The sequence below is a fragment of the Euprymna scolopes genome, chromosome 34 (genome assembly GCF_053919585.1).
Source record: "Euprymna scolopes isolate OS-2025 chromosome 34, ASM5391958v1, whole genome shotgun sequence".
Classification (NCBI taxonomy): Eukaryota; Metazoa; Mollusca; class Cephalopoda; order Sepiida; family Sepiolidae; genus Euprymna; species Euprymna scolopes.
Genome location: NC_136515.1, coordinates 54,091,280 through 54,108,377, shown reverse-complemented (window position 1 = coordinate 54,108,377; position 17,098 = coordinate 54,091,280). Strand labels below are relative to the sequence as shown.

General features: G+C 35.1%; 1 protein-coding gene across 1 annotated transcript in view; it reads right to left on the bottom strand.

Moving 5' to 3' along the window:
- The window catches only part of LOC145259203 (phospholipid-transporting ATPase VD-like), a 297,081-nt gene that overhangs the window by 63,893 nt on the left and 216,090 nt on the right, over positions 1-17,098 (bottom strand). The window contains exons 8-9 of the mRNA XM_080117034.1: positions 10,026-10,087; positions 4,578-4,754 (exon numbers count right to left, since the gene is read on the bottom strand). Of these exons, the coding sequence (XP_079973160.1) occupies positions 4,578-4,754; positions 10,026-10,087 (239 nt within the window). The remainder of the gene's footprint in view (positions 1-4,577; positions 4,755-10,025; positions 10,088-17,098) is intronic.

Sequence of the window (17,098 nt, the reverse complement as noted above, 5' to 3'; positions counted from 1 at the left end):
GCTGGAAAGCAGGCAATCGGAAGAGAGTTCCATAGGAATGCAGTTCTAAGAAAGAAGCTTTGTTCATGGAATCTATGTTTAGGTTTAGGCACAGATAAAGAGTGAGGGAAGTTATTAATATTGGTTTCAGCTAGTGTTTTCTGTGAAAGTTGGACCATAGATTGGAGCTCAGACGAGCACTTGCCATGACAATAACGGTAAAGCAGAGATAGGCTCGCAACGTCTCTTCTGTGAGAAAGAGGTTGCAAAGAAGAGAAAAAGACATCCCCTACTAGGCTATGAAATCTATTTTGAACTCTGTCAAGGCAGGATAAGTCTTTCTAGCAGTTCCTACCCAGATGTGGCAACAATACTCCATTCTTGGATGTACCTGGCTTTTATATAGGTAGAGAATTGCATCAGAAGTGAGATATCTGCTGCAGCGGTAGAAGGACCCCACCATTTTTCTATAATAAATATACAGTAGCTAGGTAATAATAATTGGGCATAACACTTTTCAAGTGCATTGTACATAAATGTTTTTATTTATTTATTTATTTTTTTGAGACGTAAACGCTTCAGCAATCTACAAAAAGAAAAGAAAGGGGGAAAAGACTCTATATTGGTTGTTGCTTAGCAATGAAAGCTAGTTGTCATTTTTGTTATGGCGAAACTTCCTGTCTGTTGAGGAACAATAATGGCTGCTGTTCAAGTTCAAATGTATCACTAACTAACGCATCAATAAATCTGGAACCCGACATATAGATAGCGTCACTAATAAAAACAATCCATATGATTTTCATAAAGTACTGATGACAGAAAATGACAGCACTCCTTTTCACTGATGCTGTAATTTGTACCACCTCTTAACTTTACCAGGTTCTCTCAGCTTCCCATAATACGTCACGCTTTAACATCACGCATACACACAGCTCGCTTTCCTCAACAAACCAACTCCCCACAGTTTTGAACTGAATCCTTTATAGATTCCCGAGTTCAGCATAAAGATTCCCAAATTCAAAAAAGATGCTTCTGAAGAACGTCAGAGATTTTAGTAATGGGACGATTCCAATATTTTCCCCCTATTCAGATATAATTTCTAATTCTCTTAAAAAATTTGCAATTCCAATACAATTTCTGATTCAGATTCTTTTTAAATTTCTAAATATATATATATAGTTTGTTTTGTTTTTTTTTTGGTGGAGGGGAATCTGATTACCATATAAACTAATGTAATATGTGCATATATTTTTTGCAAACGTCAAAATTATTCTTGTGAAGTATTCTACAGATGTTAATTTAACTGAAAATTTAAAATCAATAGCTATTCATAATTTTATCATTAAAATATATAAGTTTAAAAAAAAAATTAAGTTTTAAACAAATAAAGACAATAAAAAAAAAAAAATCTTTAGAGGGCATCCAAAAATAGGCATAAATTTTTCCGATTCCGATACCTTCAAGAGTTCAGGTTTTTTTCGATTACCGATTCCAATTAATCGTCCCAACACTAGAGATTATATCACGATGTTTTGTGAACATAAAAATCAAAATTAGAATCATAGTCCAACTTATAAATACTCATTTAAAAGACTTTCAAACCAATCTATTTTTCTGCGTTTCGGAATTTTTGAGATGAGGATTGATAATTTTAATTATTTAGGCGACCATTCTTGTTTTGGATGACTCATGAGGCAATAGATAAAAGTGCTAATAATCTGTTCTATGTGGAAGTCTTTGAAAAATGACAGAAATTGACAGCACTCCGTTACACTGACGCCGCAATTTACACACCATCTTTTAAGTTCATGGTGTTGTCTCAGCTGCCAATAAAACGTAACGTCTCAACATAGCGTGTATGCACAGCTTGCCTTTCTCAATAAACGAACTCCCAGGTTTTTAACAACTTGCTTATATGCAACCCAAGATCGTAATAGACAGCATAATGTTGATATACTGATTCTTGTTAGATCCTTAAAGTTAACTGAAGTTCATTCTGGCCAGTACCAGAAAGGTGACCATTTGGGGATACCATGTGCTGTCTCTAGGAGAACAGCAAAACCTCCCTGAACAAAAACAAACAAAAATACTGCTCTTCAGCATAAGCTAACAATCAACACCTGTTCACACAATGGAACAACCGACCTCCACTCCCCACCGCCCTGTGCAGAAATTCTGTTCTCAGTTATGTGGCGAAGCTTTCGGGAGAGAAAGCATGGAATTGAAAAAAAAAAATCACCAATTTAAAAATGACATTCGTTTTGTTTATTCAAAGAATGTTTATGCATATGACAATTATTTTTAAAGGATATGCCGTCAGACACGGCTGTCATAGTCCAAATTTTCAGCTCTTTTTTACTTCCGGTTTCTGCTCTGTAGACAAGACGACAGTGACAAGATAGATATGGTCCCTTCTGATTAATGATTTGTAATAACGGCGGTGAGAGTCACAGCAATAAGCGCCCATGGTTGGCATGTGTCTTTTGTAGAAAAGCACTAGTACTCGAACTTGGAATTCGTCTGAGACAAAACATAATATAAAAATAAAAAGATTATGCAAATTTAGGCGCTATTGGAGTTCGCAAGCGGTGACAGGATAAAAAGATTTTTTTTTTTTTTGTGGCAGGGACATTAACTCGTGCACTTTAGGTTGTTATTGCAGGAAAAACGCAAACACAACTTTCGCAAGAATTTACTTGACAAAACTAGGGATCGCTCGGTCACTTTCTTAATTATCTTTCTCTCAGATAACAAACCCACTTTCCTCATGTTAAGAATAGCTTTATTGTTTATTTGACCATGTCTAATTATTCAGCCAAATGGGCAGCAGAAACAGGAAATCATAAAGAGCAGACAATTTTGACTATAACAGACATGCCCAAAATAGCAGGTGGTGATCAACATATCGTCAGTGCTGGTTGAAGTTTCAATAAGACACCATGTATTAATTATGCTACAACTACACAATGATATAATTAAGCAATGCTCTTAAGACATAATTAACTATCTCTTTCCCCACTTTAATCTTTCAGCCACTGAACGGTCATTTTTTTTTAAAAGAAGCCTATTTCTTAACATTTTTTAAATTAATTGCATGATTATTAATGTATGCTGGTACCCTTCTATTTCAGATAACAGAAATATCCTCAGTTCTAGGTAGAAAGGCAGTATCACACACACACACACACACACACACATACACACACACACACAGAGCATCTTTTATAAGTAATTCATATCAGTGGGGGTTGATTCCCAGCTGACTATGGTCGTTTTCAAGTCTAATGTAAATAAGTTTTTGTTGATCTGTCTTCTTAAATAATTAAACCACCATTACTGATCATCACAGTGTTGTCTCATCATCTACCCTAGACTCATTAACCCTTATCTTCGAGTGTCCTTTAGGCCTTGATAAGCAGTAAAAAAGATTAAATAATTATATAAAACAGCCATTGGACGATCCTTTTGTTAAACAAATATCCTATATTTTAACATTGTTTAAATTAATTGCATAATAATTAGTGTTGCGATGACTAATCGGAATCGGAAAAATCGGAACTTTTTGAGGTATCGGAATCGGGAAAATTTGAGCCTATTTTCCGATGCCAATACCGTTTCTTTAAATTATCTTTTTTATTTGATTTTGGTTCAAGAAACATCTTCCACTGCTTGTAGTAATAATAAGATAATAAATTATTGATGTCGATCGATGCCTCCGTTTAGTCTCGAAAGACAAAGGATACCCCCTGTAGGGGCAGCTGTGCGTGTAATTGTGAGGCAAGGGTGGAGCAATCCCTAACCACACCTCTCCTGAATCGGCACTGTTTGTGTCCAGTGGCAAGGAGAAGACCAGGACGACTGGAAACAATGCCGAGATAAGCAGAGACAGCACCTGGAAGTCCCAGATGGTCACCCATTTAGTACTGACCAGGCTCAACGTTGCTTTTTTTTTATTGATGTAAACTTGCAGTAAGACTAAAATTTCTAGATCACCCCCACAAGTGTGTTTTTACGTTTGATAAGACATAAGCACATTTAAGATGTGTTTTTATGGTAATCAGGATTAAAAAAAAAACAAAAAAAAAACACTTTTCTAGTTAAATATTTAGAGATTTATAAAGAATCGGAATTGGAATCAGTAATTGTATTGGAATCGGAAATTTCATACAGAATCGGTAATTGTATCGGAATTGGGAAAAATATTGGAATCGTCCCATCACTAATAATAATCCATGTACATTGGTAGCCTTTTATTTCAGCCAACAGAAATATCCTCAGTTCTGGGAAGAAAGGCAATATCACACAGATACAGACACCCACAGAAACACACACTCACAACGAGCATCTTTTTATAAGTAATTCATACCCATGGTGCTGCTTTCCGGCTGACTATAACACGGTCTTTTTCAAGTCTATGCAAATAAGTTCCTAAAGTTCTATCACCAGCGATAATCACAGTGTTGTTTCATCGTCTACCCAAGACTCATTAACCCTTATCCTCGAGTGGCGTTTGGGCCTTTATAAGCAGTGTCACCCCCTCCAAGTAAAAAAAAAAAAAAAAAAAAAAAATCAAATAATTATATAAAACAAGTACTTACCACATCTGTGTGAGGATGATTTGAGACTACGACCGTGTTGCAAATGGCCATTAGTAGAAAGAATTCATGGACATAGCGTACATTTGGTTGGACATTCGAATCTGAACTGATCGTGTTGAGAGACATTGATGACAAAAGTTGTAAAAGCTGTTGTTCAAGGCCAGTGTCTGTAAGCACCTGAAAGTTTGGAAAATGATAATTTGTTTCTGGATTTTTAAGATGATAATTCATATTATTTGAATTATTCCAACTACTGTTCTCTTCTCGAGTGTTCCTATTTACAATGCCTCCCCACGGGACAGAGTTAGACACCAAGGTCGTCTTTTAACGTGGAGAAAAGGAACAAGAATAAAAATCGTCTCCGTCGTGAAGGATTTCTCCTCCACTGACAGAACAAGAAATTGAAGTGCAGCATCTGAAGAACAGATACTACACTTTGATCTTTTCTCGAGTGTTATTCGCAGAGCGGTTTGATCAACGTAACCTCCAGCCCTCTGCATGCGTATCCTGTCAAACTCGTCATTGCATTTCTACAACTGAATTTTATCAAGCACTTTATCCATTATCCCACGAGTCCTCGCAGAAGGACTTGGCAAAATTCAGATGAAAGTTACGCTCTTCTGGAGAGTGAAGGTTCGTTATTTATTTGTTTCTCCAGTGAGCAAATTAGGCACAAGGCCGTTTTTTAATGTGGAGAGTGAGGGGAAGGGGACCAGCTCCGCCGAGGAGGAACTGGATAAGATTGAAGGTTTAATCCTCAGTGGAGGCGATGTTGAAATACGATTACTTAGGACTTCCACCCAGTCAGGGCTGATGGAACGAGAACATTCTACTTCCACAGATTAAATAAAAAGTTCTGTTCGAAATTCTATGAAGTTTCCTTGAGTTCAACAAGATCCATCTGAAGAAGCGGAGAGGTCACACCAACCGAAACGTTGTATGGATAACACTCAAGAAGTACACAGTAATCCAAATAATCGGAATAACATAAAAGGATAATGTGAAAAAAATTGTTAGTATATGGAATGAGTTGATAATCATGTAAACAAGCTAGTTGAAAATATTGACATTAATCAACCCGGAAATTGATCACTAACTATGAGGTGTCTTCCTACTCGAGATTTCAAAAGATTTCGATGGACCCCCATAAATTTTTACTAATTTCATTTCTGATAACTTTTCTTTCTTAGGAGTCATTTCTACGCATTATCTTAGCTTGGGGCGGGGGTAAAAATAGTCCATAGTATTATATCAGCTCAGGTGTTTTAACTTGTATGTAGCCACATGCTCCTGTGCTTGACAATAATCATTGACACCCGATGCCGTGTGCATGGTCTTCTTCTCTTTCAGCTTCCATTCTTGTTCTGGCCGTGTTGTTGTCTCTCACATTGGTGATTTTCGAGGAGGTGGACAAGGGTTTAAAAAGTATAAAAAACAAACCGTGACATTTATTGGGTGGGTTTCTACTATGGTTTTGTTTTATTTTTAAGTGATTGTCAAGACTAAAAAGATGTAAAGAGACATTGCGGCCATTTTTTTCAGTTCTAACATGGCGCTCATCACTACTTTTTTCAAACTGAATAAACATTTTAAATCAAATAAAAACACTAAAAACTTATCCATTTAGGTCGAAAATTAACTTATCTTGCTTTTGATAACATTTATTTATTATTATATATATATATATATATATATATATATATATATATATATATATATATAGAATTTTTTTTTTAAAAGCCAAAGACAATGCGGGGGAAAGACCGGAATTATGAAAGTAAAGAAAGAAAAACAAACAAATGTAGACGAGTATGCTTGAGTAGAGGAGTGTCTAGCCTTTATTCGTCTATCTTTACTCATCTCAATGTATAATTATTTATAACCGAGTTGCTGGTATGTCCGGTGTATGTAAAGTCCGTGGGTGGTATGGAACTGATTAATTTCGAGAGAAAGGGAGCTCTCTTTTTCAAAAGACAAAAGTGGATTCAAGATGGCGGAAAAGAACGTGGCTGGGCTGCAGAAACAGGGCAGGGTCAGTTGGGGGTAATTTTATTTTACTTATTTATTTTTTTTATTATTTCTGTTGTAAGCTTTGGTTATATGTATATATATATATATATATATATATATTATTTTTCCTTTATTTTATACAATATTGTATAATTTATTATTATTATTATTATTACTGCTATTGCTATCGTTATTATTATCATTATTATTATTATTATGATTGTTATTGCTATTATTATGCGGACAAGGGGCTTCATTCTTTACAATAATAGTATCGCAGTGAAGATTCACGTGACCTGTTGTGTGAATTCCCGTCTTTCCCCGCATTGTCTTTGGCTTTTAAAAAAAAATTCTATATATTTCTTTACCAACAATGCTTCAAGCAAACTACTACCTACTCTTATATATATATATATATATATATATATATATATATATATATATTTTGTTTGACAACTTTTTCATACTTCTGTGGATTGTAAAACAAACCCCCGACAAGATATTCAAGGATCGCTGAACTGCAGCTTAAATTCCAAAAGTTTGAATCATCCATGGTCTCCAGCTCTCAAACCCATCACTTGTACATGAAAACAGCTGTCCATTGCATTCGCTTGTACATCGTTGCACTTGTGGTCATTTGCCAGTCCTCAACAGTCTGGCAGAAACTTGGTCATTTTGATGGTCTTTCATCTGCTGGGCTAAGACATTCGTTCTGGTTAGTCCTAGGAGAGTGGACCTTCTAGACCTTGCCTCCCATCTTTCGGATGAAGTAAGCTTATCATTTACTGCCTGAGTTATCCCAATCGGAAAATGCCAATGAGTTACCCAGGCAATTTTTAAAAGGTTAGAATGCTCATCGTTTTGGGGAATATTGATTTGACTCTTCCCACCTTGTGTCACATCTTGTGGTGGGAAGGAAGGAAATACCAGTTATCCATTGCACTTTACTACTATTAAATACTTCAAATGATCCCGAGATAAAAGAATATCGAATAATTATCACATTCATTCTGAACACCCTGTATCTATCTATATAAAAAAGTGACCTTGTCTGTAAGTGAGTGTTTGTGCAGAACAGTCTCTATCAAACTACTCCCTCATTTTTTGGTCTACATACTTAAAACTTGATATATAGGGGATTTGGACCTGTGGAACAAATTTGATTTGGTTTTTAGCCGATAAAAATAGCGGCTAAGTGGTCGAAATTGAGAAAATTGGAAGTTGGCAGGCATAAGTCAACTTAAAGTTATCTTATACATGTGCAAATATACATTTATATGTTAAACTGCATTGATTTTTAAAGTTTTGATATCCATCTGTCCTTAGGTCATATATGGTTGCAAATACTGCTGGAGAGCTAAATATTTTGGTTTCAATTCTAGTTGATGGCACCAACGTCATATTTCATATTTTAATTTTTAAAATCACTATTATATAAGGAATACAATAGAGAATTGAATTTATAATAATAAATACGAAATTTGCATAAATTAAAATATCATATTTAAGTGCATTTTATGACCAGGCAACACCGGGCGCCATGCCTTTTTTGTTTTTATATAGAAGTCACCACTTATCAAGGCCTAGAGGCGACTCGAGGATAAGGGTTAAAAGAGTGTACGGTAGTCAATGGGACAATATCGTAGTAATCGTTAGTAGTGGAAATTTGGTAAATTGGATTACTTAAGGGGACGGCTCATCAAGAACTTGTTTACATTTGATTTGAAGACGGCCATATTGTAGTCAGCTGCAAAGCAGGCAAACGGAAGAGAGTTCCACAGGTGTGCGATTCTAAGAGATAAGTTTTGTTCATGGAATCTACGTTTAGGTTTAGACACAGATAAAGAGTGGGAGAAATTGATAGTGGTTTCAGCTAGACGAATGTTTCTCGTGAGTTTAACGAGGGGGGGGGGACCATATATCGGAGCTCAGACGAGCACTTGCCATGAAAATGACAATAAAGCAGAGACGTCTCTTCTGTGAGAAAGAGGTTGCAGAGAAGTGAAAAGGGCATCTCCTGCTAGGCTATGAAGTCTATTCTGAACTCTGTCAAGGCAGGATAAGATCTTTCTAACAGCTACTTCACAGATGCTAGTATATATATACAGATGCTAGTATATATACAAACTTCACAGATGCTAGTATATATACAAAAGGATACTTTGTGCCATGGTTACTGGCATGGACTGTTGACTTGTTAGGGCATCACTTTCAGTCATGCTCTCAGAAAAGGTACACTTCCATCTCTTCTTTTCTCCAGCTATGGGTGAAATACAATTACACCTTTTATTTCTTCGGAACTTTCTGTTTATTTAAAATACAAATTCCCACCAAGTGGATGTTGGGTTTATTTTGAGCGGCCTTTTCTTCTTTTGTCCTTTATTCCTCACATTTCATGAGAGATGTTTCTAACAAAGGGGAAAGAATTGCTGTTTTCTGGATCGGAATCTATTCTTATAACACTTATCATTGGCTAGTTTTTGACTTTTAAATGGCATTATTTTTTAGCTCCTGACATCAAGTGGCTTCATGCCTTTTCTGAAGTGATTTCCATCCATTATATAAATCTCACCTGTCTGTTTAAATGTATGCATGTATGTATGTATGTATGTATGTGTGTATGTGTGTGTGTATGTGTGTGTGTATGTATGTATATCTGCCTAAAACTTTCGACAGAGGTAACGGATTTGCATGAGATTAGTATCATCTTGAAGCTCGACCCTTTGGACGATAAATGTAAAAAAATTGGCTAAAAACATTAATTCCTTCACCCTCAACTGGGTACTTTTCTACAGGAAGGGGGCGCTTTTTCCGCCGATATTTTTGAAAATCATCCCCTCTTTTCGATTGACTAGCCTTAATTTAAACATTCGCCACTTCCAGTTTGCTGATGGATGCAATGGTAAAGACGTCACTTTTTTTTTTTTTTTTTTTTACGTTTTTATCCTCTTTCGTGGTATGGGTTCGAGCCTGCTTGCTTACTACCACTTTTTCTTTTTTGCTCAACATCCCTCCAAACAGCCGGGCACCCAGCCTAGTTAAAAATAAAGAATAATGTATTGATACAGCCTTTTAACCAAACAAAATCCGAACCGCTTTTTTTTAACCCTGACCTAACTCATTTTATTGCTTTTGGTAACAGTTATTTGTTTACTATTTGATTTTGTTTTTCACCCATTTGTTGGAAATTCCTGACAATCGCGAATTTACAATTTAATGAATTCAACTTGTCTGTTTTTCTCGCCTTCTGATTAGATAAGCACTTCCGCTTCTTCCAAGTATTTATATAAACAGTAAGAAAAAAAGAAGTCAGTTTTATATGGTTAAAAAAATGTACCAAATTTAAAAAAGATATATTTCCACTTTCTTGCTTACTTTGACCCTCCTCCATTCCAGATACATGGTTGCGTGAAAACGAAATTTGAATGAATGACTTACCGAACTTGTCCGACTCATGTTGGAAAATGATTGTCGCATTTGTCCATCTTCCCATTCTTCTTCTGAGGATGCAGAAAAAGAAAGAAAGAAAAAAAAAAATTTAACGAAAGTATCAAATATAAATCAAATATATACATTTAAAAATTATACAAGACTACTCGTGCCCCGTCGGGTCAGTATTTGCTACATATATTTTATGAAATATTTATAAAAATATTTTGAATTTCCAAACATTTCTAAAACTGTCTTGTGATGTCATAACAGGCCCTTTTTTCCTGTCCTTCTATCTTCCTCGTCTCTACTCTGTTTGGGAATTTTAAAGGGTTCTCATGAATATTTGGAATTTCCAGACATTTATGAAACTCTCTTGTGACATCGTAACAGATCTTATCTCCTATCTCTCTCTTTTTTCCCCTCTCCCCCTCTAATTGAAAATTCCAAGGAGTTTTCATAAATATTTGGAATTTATCCTCTCTCTCTTTCCTCCTCCTCCTCCTCCTCCTCCTCCTCCTCCTCCTCTCTTTTAATTATTTACATCATTCCATTCCTCTTATAATTAGTCCTTTCACATCATTTCCTTTTCCTCCCACCATCTAAGACATGTACAGACTCAAATACTTATAAATTATTAATTTTGCTTCTTTTTCATATGCGTTAATTCCAAGTTGCATGGATTTAGAATGACGGAAAATAATCTTGACAGACTGTGGCTACACACTGTAAGGGTGCCTGCGTGTGAAATTTTTGTGGCAAGAGTTGCACAATCTCCAACCACACCTCTCCTGAGTCGACATTGTTGAATACCAGTGACAAGTAGAAGCTCAGCATAACTGGAAACAATGCCAAGATAAGTGGAGAGCACATACAGTGACTAGAATTCCCAAATGGTCACCCATCTGGCACTAGCCAGACTCAACATTGCTTAACTTTAGTGATATGACAATATGATTATGCCATATATATATATATATATATATATATATATATATATATATATATAATATAAAGCTTAATGTGTGTGTGTGTCTGGTCACGAACAGGCTCCTATATGGTTGACTATTTAATAAAAAACTGATTACATATAATGATAGATGTATCGAGACACAGGAATGGGTGTTTGATCTGGCAGAACGGTGGTACATTAAAATTGTGGGGTCTGCGTTCGCGCCTGGTCCACAAAGTATGGAAATAAAAAATTTCAAAATTAAAAAAAAAAACGTTTACAAGTGTTTTTGATATAGATGTACATAAGAATACTTTGATAAGAATGTTTTAACTTAAATAGGGATGATATAATAAAATTGTGGGGTCTGCGTTCGCGCCTAACCTCCATAGAATGGAAATAGGCACAAACTTTAATAAAGACTTTTCATATCTATCTGCGTAAGTATACTTTGATAATTATGTTTCAGTTTGAAGAAATATAGTATAACAAAATTATGGGATGTTCGTTCGCACCTGACCTCCATAGAATGGAAATATGTCACAAAGTTTAACAAGGTTTTTTAATATAGATTTACAGAATACTGTGATAAGTGTTTTAGTGTGAACAGGTATGGTATAATAAATTATGGTGTTTATCTATTTTATTTTTACTTTCATCATATTTTGCTTTGGTTTTGATACCCCCAAATTCGAAGCTATCTCTTTACAACCCTTCCTTTTCATAACCTATCATACTTTCATAAATCAGAGTCCATTTTCTGTAGGCTGTTTTTGACCCCAGTCAACGACAGGTACTTTTGCTAGCATATATATATATATATATATATATATATATATATATATATATATAGTCTTTGAAGTTTTTAACATTTGAAACCATACAAAAAATTATTTTTTATCATTCGTTAAAAAAACATCTAGTCAGTAAGTCATTTAATCACCTGCAATCACTGCATCAACTCTCAAATTTACTATAATACCAATTTTTTTTTTTTTATATATATATATATATGGTATTAAATTTGTATGAACTTTATAAAACCAATAGCAGGGCTACCCAGCGTTGCCCCGTGCAAAAAACTTCTCTCTCTCTCTCCGTCTGTCTTTTTCTCTTTCCTCTGTTTTCTTTTTCCAGCTTCTTCCTCCTTTTTTGAAAAAGACATCCGAACCTAAACAACTCCCTTTTGCTATCCTAATCGTTACATATCCTTTTAGACTTTGTGTTTATGACATCATATTCTAAAGTATAACCGTAGTTGTAAGTATTAACTTTTAATGAAATTTTTCACTTCCCTCATTAATCTAACTTCATGTGGAAATTTTTGTTTTTATAAACATGCATTCATCTTGCCATAATGTCAGGAGTCTTCGTTGATTTATTCACATTGAAAGAATTAGGTGAAAGTGCAAGGGCTAATCGATGTAAAACAGTTGAAGTGGCAGAATCAGTTAGCTGGGGAAGGTCAATTAAGTCCTAGTAGGGGAAGGTCAATTAAGTCCTAGTAAGAAGTGATGGGGATGAATTTGAAAGAAAGAAGGATCAATACAGACTTGGCTAGAGATAGGTTAGTTTAAAAGTCAATTTCCAAAAGCCGTACATCACATGCAGAACGGATGTTAAACCAAATGAAAGAATGAACGGAAGTGATTGAGTTAGTAGATGTAGACCAGTTAAGGTAGCAGGATCAGTTATGAGGGGAAGGCCTAAAAAAGAGATGAGAGAAAATGGTAAAGATGGACTTGAGAGAAAGAAGGACAAATAAGGACTTGGCCAGAGATAGGTTGGATTGGAAGTAAATTTCTGAAAACGATCCAACATGGAAGCATGTAAAGTGGACATTAAACTGATGATGATGATGATAGTATTTTTTTTTTGTTTTTGTTGTTTTGCTTACAGCATATCAACCTTTTTTATGTCATTTAATGCTGAATGCTGTAATTTAGGAATTAAGCCATTTTATGCGTCGTTGTTTATATCTTCAGATATTTTTCAATCGTGTTTAGTTTGGTTGTTTTGTTTTATGGTTGTTTCAGGTTATTTTATGACAAATCCAATAATTTTGGAAAAAAAAGTTTTATGCTTCAAGTTCTTCATATCTTCAAATATTTATTCATGGTGTTTAGTTTGGTAGATTTGCTTTACGGCATATCATCCTTTTTCAGTTTAATCAATTTGGCAAAGTTTTTTATGTGTCAAGTTCTTTATATCTTCAAATATTTATTCATGGTGTTTGGTTTGATAGTTTTGTAGAGAAAATTGCTGTTTTCGTTTTTGAGCTTTGCAAAACATGATTGAGTTTTGCAATTTGAAAGGGAAACAGCAATAACACTAATGTTTAGTGCATTTCAGTCAGGAAGCCGATATCTTCAGACAGCCTGATCTCGTTGCACCAGGGCTAGTATGTAAAAACCGATAATGATGGCAGGATGTAAAAACGGATCTTAATATGATGATGATGATGGGTGTGGGAAGGTACATTTGTATTATTATTAAGATTACTGAATTATTACTTTCTGAAAAGTACCCATGGCATAGTGGATAAAGTACTTGGGAAAATTCAGTTGTGGGTGACACTCTTCTGGAGGTTGAAGTTTCAATCCTCAATGTGGGCGACACTCAAAATACAATTGCAAATTACGTAATTAGGATTTCTACTCAGGAATGGCTGACCGAACGAGAGTGTAGGGGAATATGGGCAAAGAACATCAGTTAAGATATACACCAGAGAGTTACTTCCCTTGGGACACATACAGACACACAAAGTCCTCGCCTTGACAAGGGAAGGTACATTTTTACCCCTTATGGGAACTATACCCACTATGAGACTGAGTAGAACTCTAACCACTTCTAAAGTGAGTACCGAATTGTTGTGATATATATTGTGATGTTACTTCATTCTTTACGTTAGTCAATTCATAATAAATGTGTATATATGTACTTGCGTCCTATTTGTGTTTATTAAGTATTTGTATTTGTTAAGTATTTTTAGTTTCAGTGAATCAATCACATATGAGACCTCAAATACTTACAACAAGAGCATGCTACCTCCGTGGATTAAATAAACTGTTCCCGAGTTCGACAAGATAAACCTAAAGAGGCTCGGAGGCTACATCAACAGAAACGTTGTGAAAATAATACTAAAGATAAGAACAGTAATCCGAAAAATCCCAAAATAATACGACTTATTGCTTGTTCCCCCTCCCCCAAAAGTAAGAATTCTGTTTTTTGTGATAAATATTTTATAAAAAAAAAAACAAAAAAAAAGTACATAGGCAATTTTTATCAAACACACACACACACACACACACACACACACACACACATAAAACCTTCTCATTAAATCCTGAAACAGTTAGTGGAAATACACACGTAAATAATAAACATATGACAGATGGCAACAAAAAGAATTTAGGCTACACAAAAAAACATATATATATATATATATGAACCGGTTTGTTATTGGAATAATTGCACTACTGAGCGTTTTTACAAGCAGCGTCAGTGGAGTGTGTAATTTTTGGTAAAGGTGAAAGAGCTGACACAGGTGGCCCCATTTTATTTTGTAGTTTGATTTGTTTGCTTAGTTTTATTGCACATCAACTCTTTTTGGGTAATTTTGGAAAAAAGTTCTTATGCTTCAAATATTTATTCACAGTGGTTTTTTGGGGGTTTTTTTTTGGACGGCATATTAATCCCTTTCAGGTTATTTATTGTCGAATCCAATAATTTTTGACGAAGTTTTTATGGTTCAAGTCCTTTATATCTTCAAATATTTATTCATGGTGTTTAGTTGGGTCATTTTGTTTTACAGCATATCAACCCCTTTCAGGCTATTTATTCTTCAAATATTTATTCACAGTGTTTGGTTTGGTTGGGATTCTTTTTTTTTTTTTTTTTTTTTTACAAAGATATCAACCCTTTTCGTTTCATTTATTGCAGAATCCAGTAATTTTCGGAATTTAAAAAAAAATTTTTTTTTACACAGGAATCACCACTTATCAAGGCCCGGAAGCCACTCGAGGATAAGGGTTACTAATGCTTCAACTTATTTGTAACTTCAAATATTTATTCATGATTTTTAGTTTGGTTGTCTTGTAGAGGAAAATTGTTTTTGTTTTTTGCTTAGCAGAACATGATTGAGTTTTGCAAACACAAAGAAAAAATAGCATCAATGTTTGCTGCATTTTGGGTCAGGAAGCCTAAACCTTCAGAAAGTCTGATATTTTGTAGTTTGTTAATTAGTTAGTTAAATTAATTACTACTACTGCTACTACTATCACCACTATTAATAGTAGTAATAATCTTAGTTACTCACTAGGACTGTGCTGCAACGGATAAAGTACTAAGTAAAATTCAGTTCTGAGTGAGACATTTCCGAAGGTTGAAAGTTCAATCTTTAGTGCAGACGATAATAAGAATACAATTGTGAATTGCTTAAGACTTCTACCTGGTCATGGCTAACAGAATGAGAGAATGATACCCTGTGGATTAAATAAAGAGTCCCGTCCGAAATTCCTTACAGATTCCAGAGTTCGAAAAGATACACCAGCAGAAGATTGAAGTTTACATCGGCCAAAACGTAGTGAGGATAACACTCTAGATGGAAACAGTAGTCAGAATGATACAAATAATATAAATTATCGATCTGCATCTTAAAAATTCAGTAATATACTCACTAGGAGTTTTCACACACAGTCATTATGACAACAGCACATTCTTTTCATTGCTTTAAATCTCGAGAGTGTACTCCTTGATATCTTATATGCTTTTATATAGAGTCATGTGGTTCTCGGTTGATTAACTGTGTTTAACTGTGTCGGATATATACTCGAGAGTCAAAACAATGATAAGAATATGCTGTTGTCATAGTCTTAGTTATTATCGTAATGACTTTTTGAGATGAGGATCAATTATTTTTATTAGTTTCTTCAGACTATTGTTCTCATCTTGAGTGTCATTCGTACAACGTTTAGGTCGATGCAACCTCCGACCTTCTTCATGTGTATCTTGTCAAGCTCTGGAATGTTTCTGTTAAACTCGGGAATTTAAACGGAATTTCGAATGGAACCCTTTATTTACTTCATGGTGGTAGCATAATCTTGTTCCGTCAGCCATGACTAGATAGAAGTCCCAAGTAATTCACAATTCTATTTTCCAGTTGCCCATACTAGACCCGTGGTGGAGTGCTTAGAGTACTTGGAAAAATCAATTGTAAAAGTGACTTTCTCCTGAAGGTTGAAAGTTCAATTCTCAGTGTGGGCTATGGAGCAAGAGCAGGTTACCTCCATGAATTAAATAAAGGGTTTCGTTTGAAATTTTGTCCAAATTCCAGAATTCGACAGAAACATTTCCGAGTTCAACAAGATACAACTGAAGAAGGTTGAAGTGTACATTAACCAAAACGTTGTGAAAATAACACTCAAATCGAGAACAGCAGTCCGAAGAATCCAAATAATACGAATAACTAACCCTCATCTATGCTTACTCCTACTACTAAAATTCGTGCTAGAATTGCCCACAAAGACCCATGGCGCAGTGGTTAGAGTACTGAGAAAAATCAATTGTAAAAGTGATATTCTCCTGAAGTGTGGCCGACCGAAATATATATTCGCGAATTACTTAGGACCTCTATCCAGTCATGGCTGATGGAACAAGAGCATGCTACCTCCGTGAAGTAAATAAAGGGTTCCGCTCGAAATTCCCGAGTTTGACATAAAAATTTCCAAGTTAGACAAGATACACCTGAAGGTCGGAGGTTATATCGACCGAAATGTTGTGAAAATCACACTGAAGATGAGAACAGTAGTCCGATGAATAATAATACCCCTACTACTACTACTACTACTACTACTACTACTACTACTACTACTACTACTACTACTACCACTACTACTACTACTACTATTTGTCACGCCTGATTCTTACAGTCCTGGTCAACTGGCTCAGACACCTTTGGGCAAGATGTCTGTCCCTAAACATTACACTAACGCCCCCCCCAAACCAATATTTCTGAACCCTTTTCACCTTCTCCCTCATTTCTGTATACCCTGGGTTTTGAGTGACAGCAAGTCATTTCACAATTCTATTACTCTCATGTCCATTCCTTTATTATTGTAACTCATCTGGA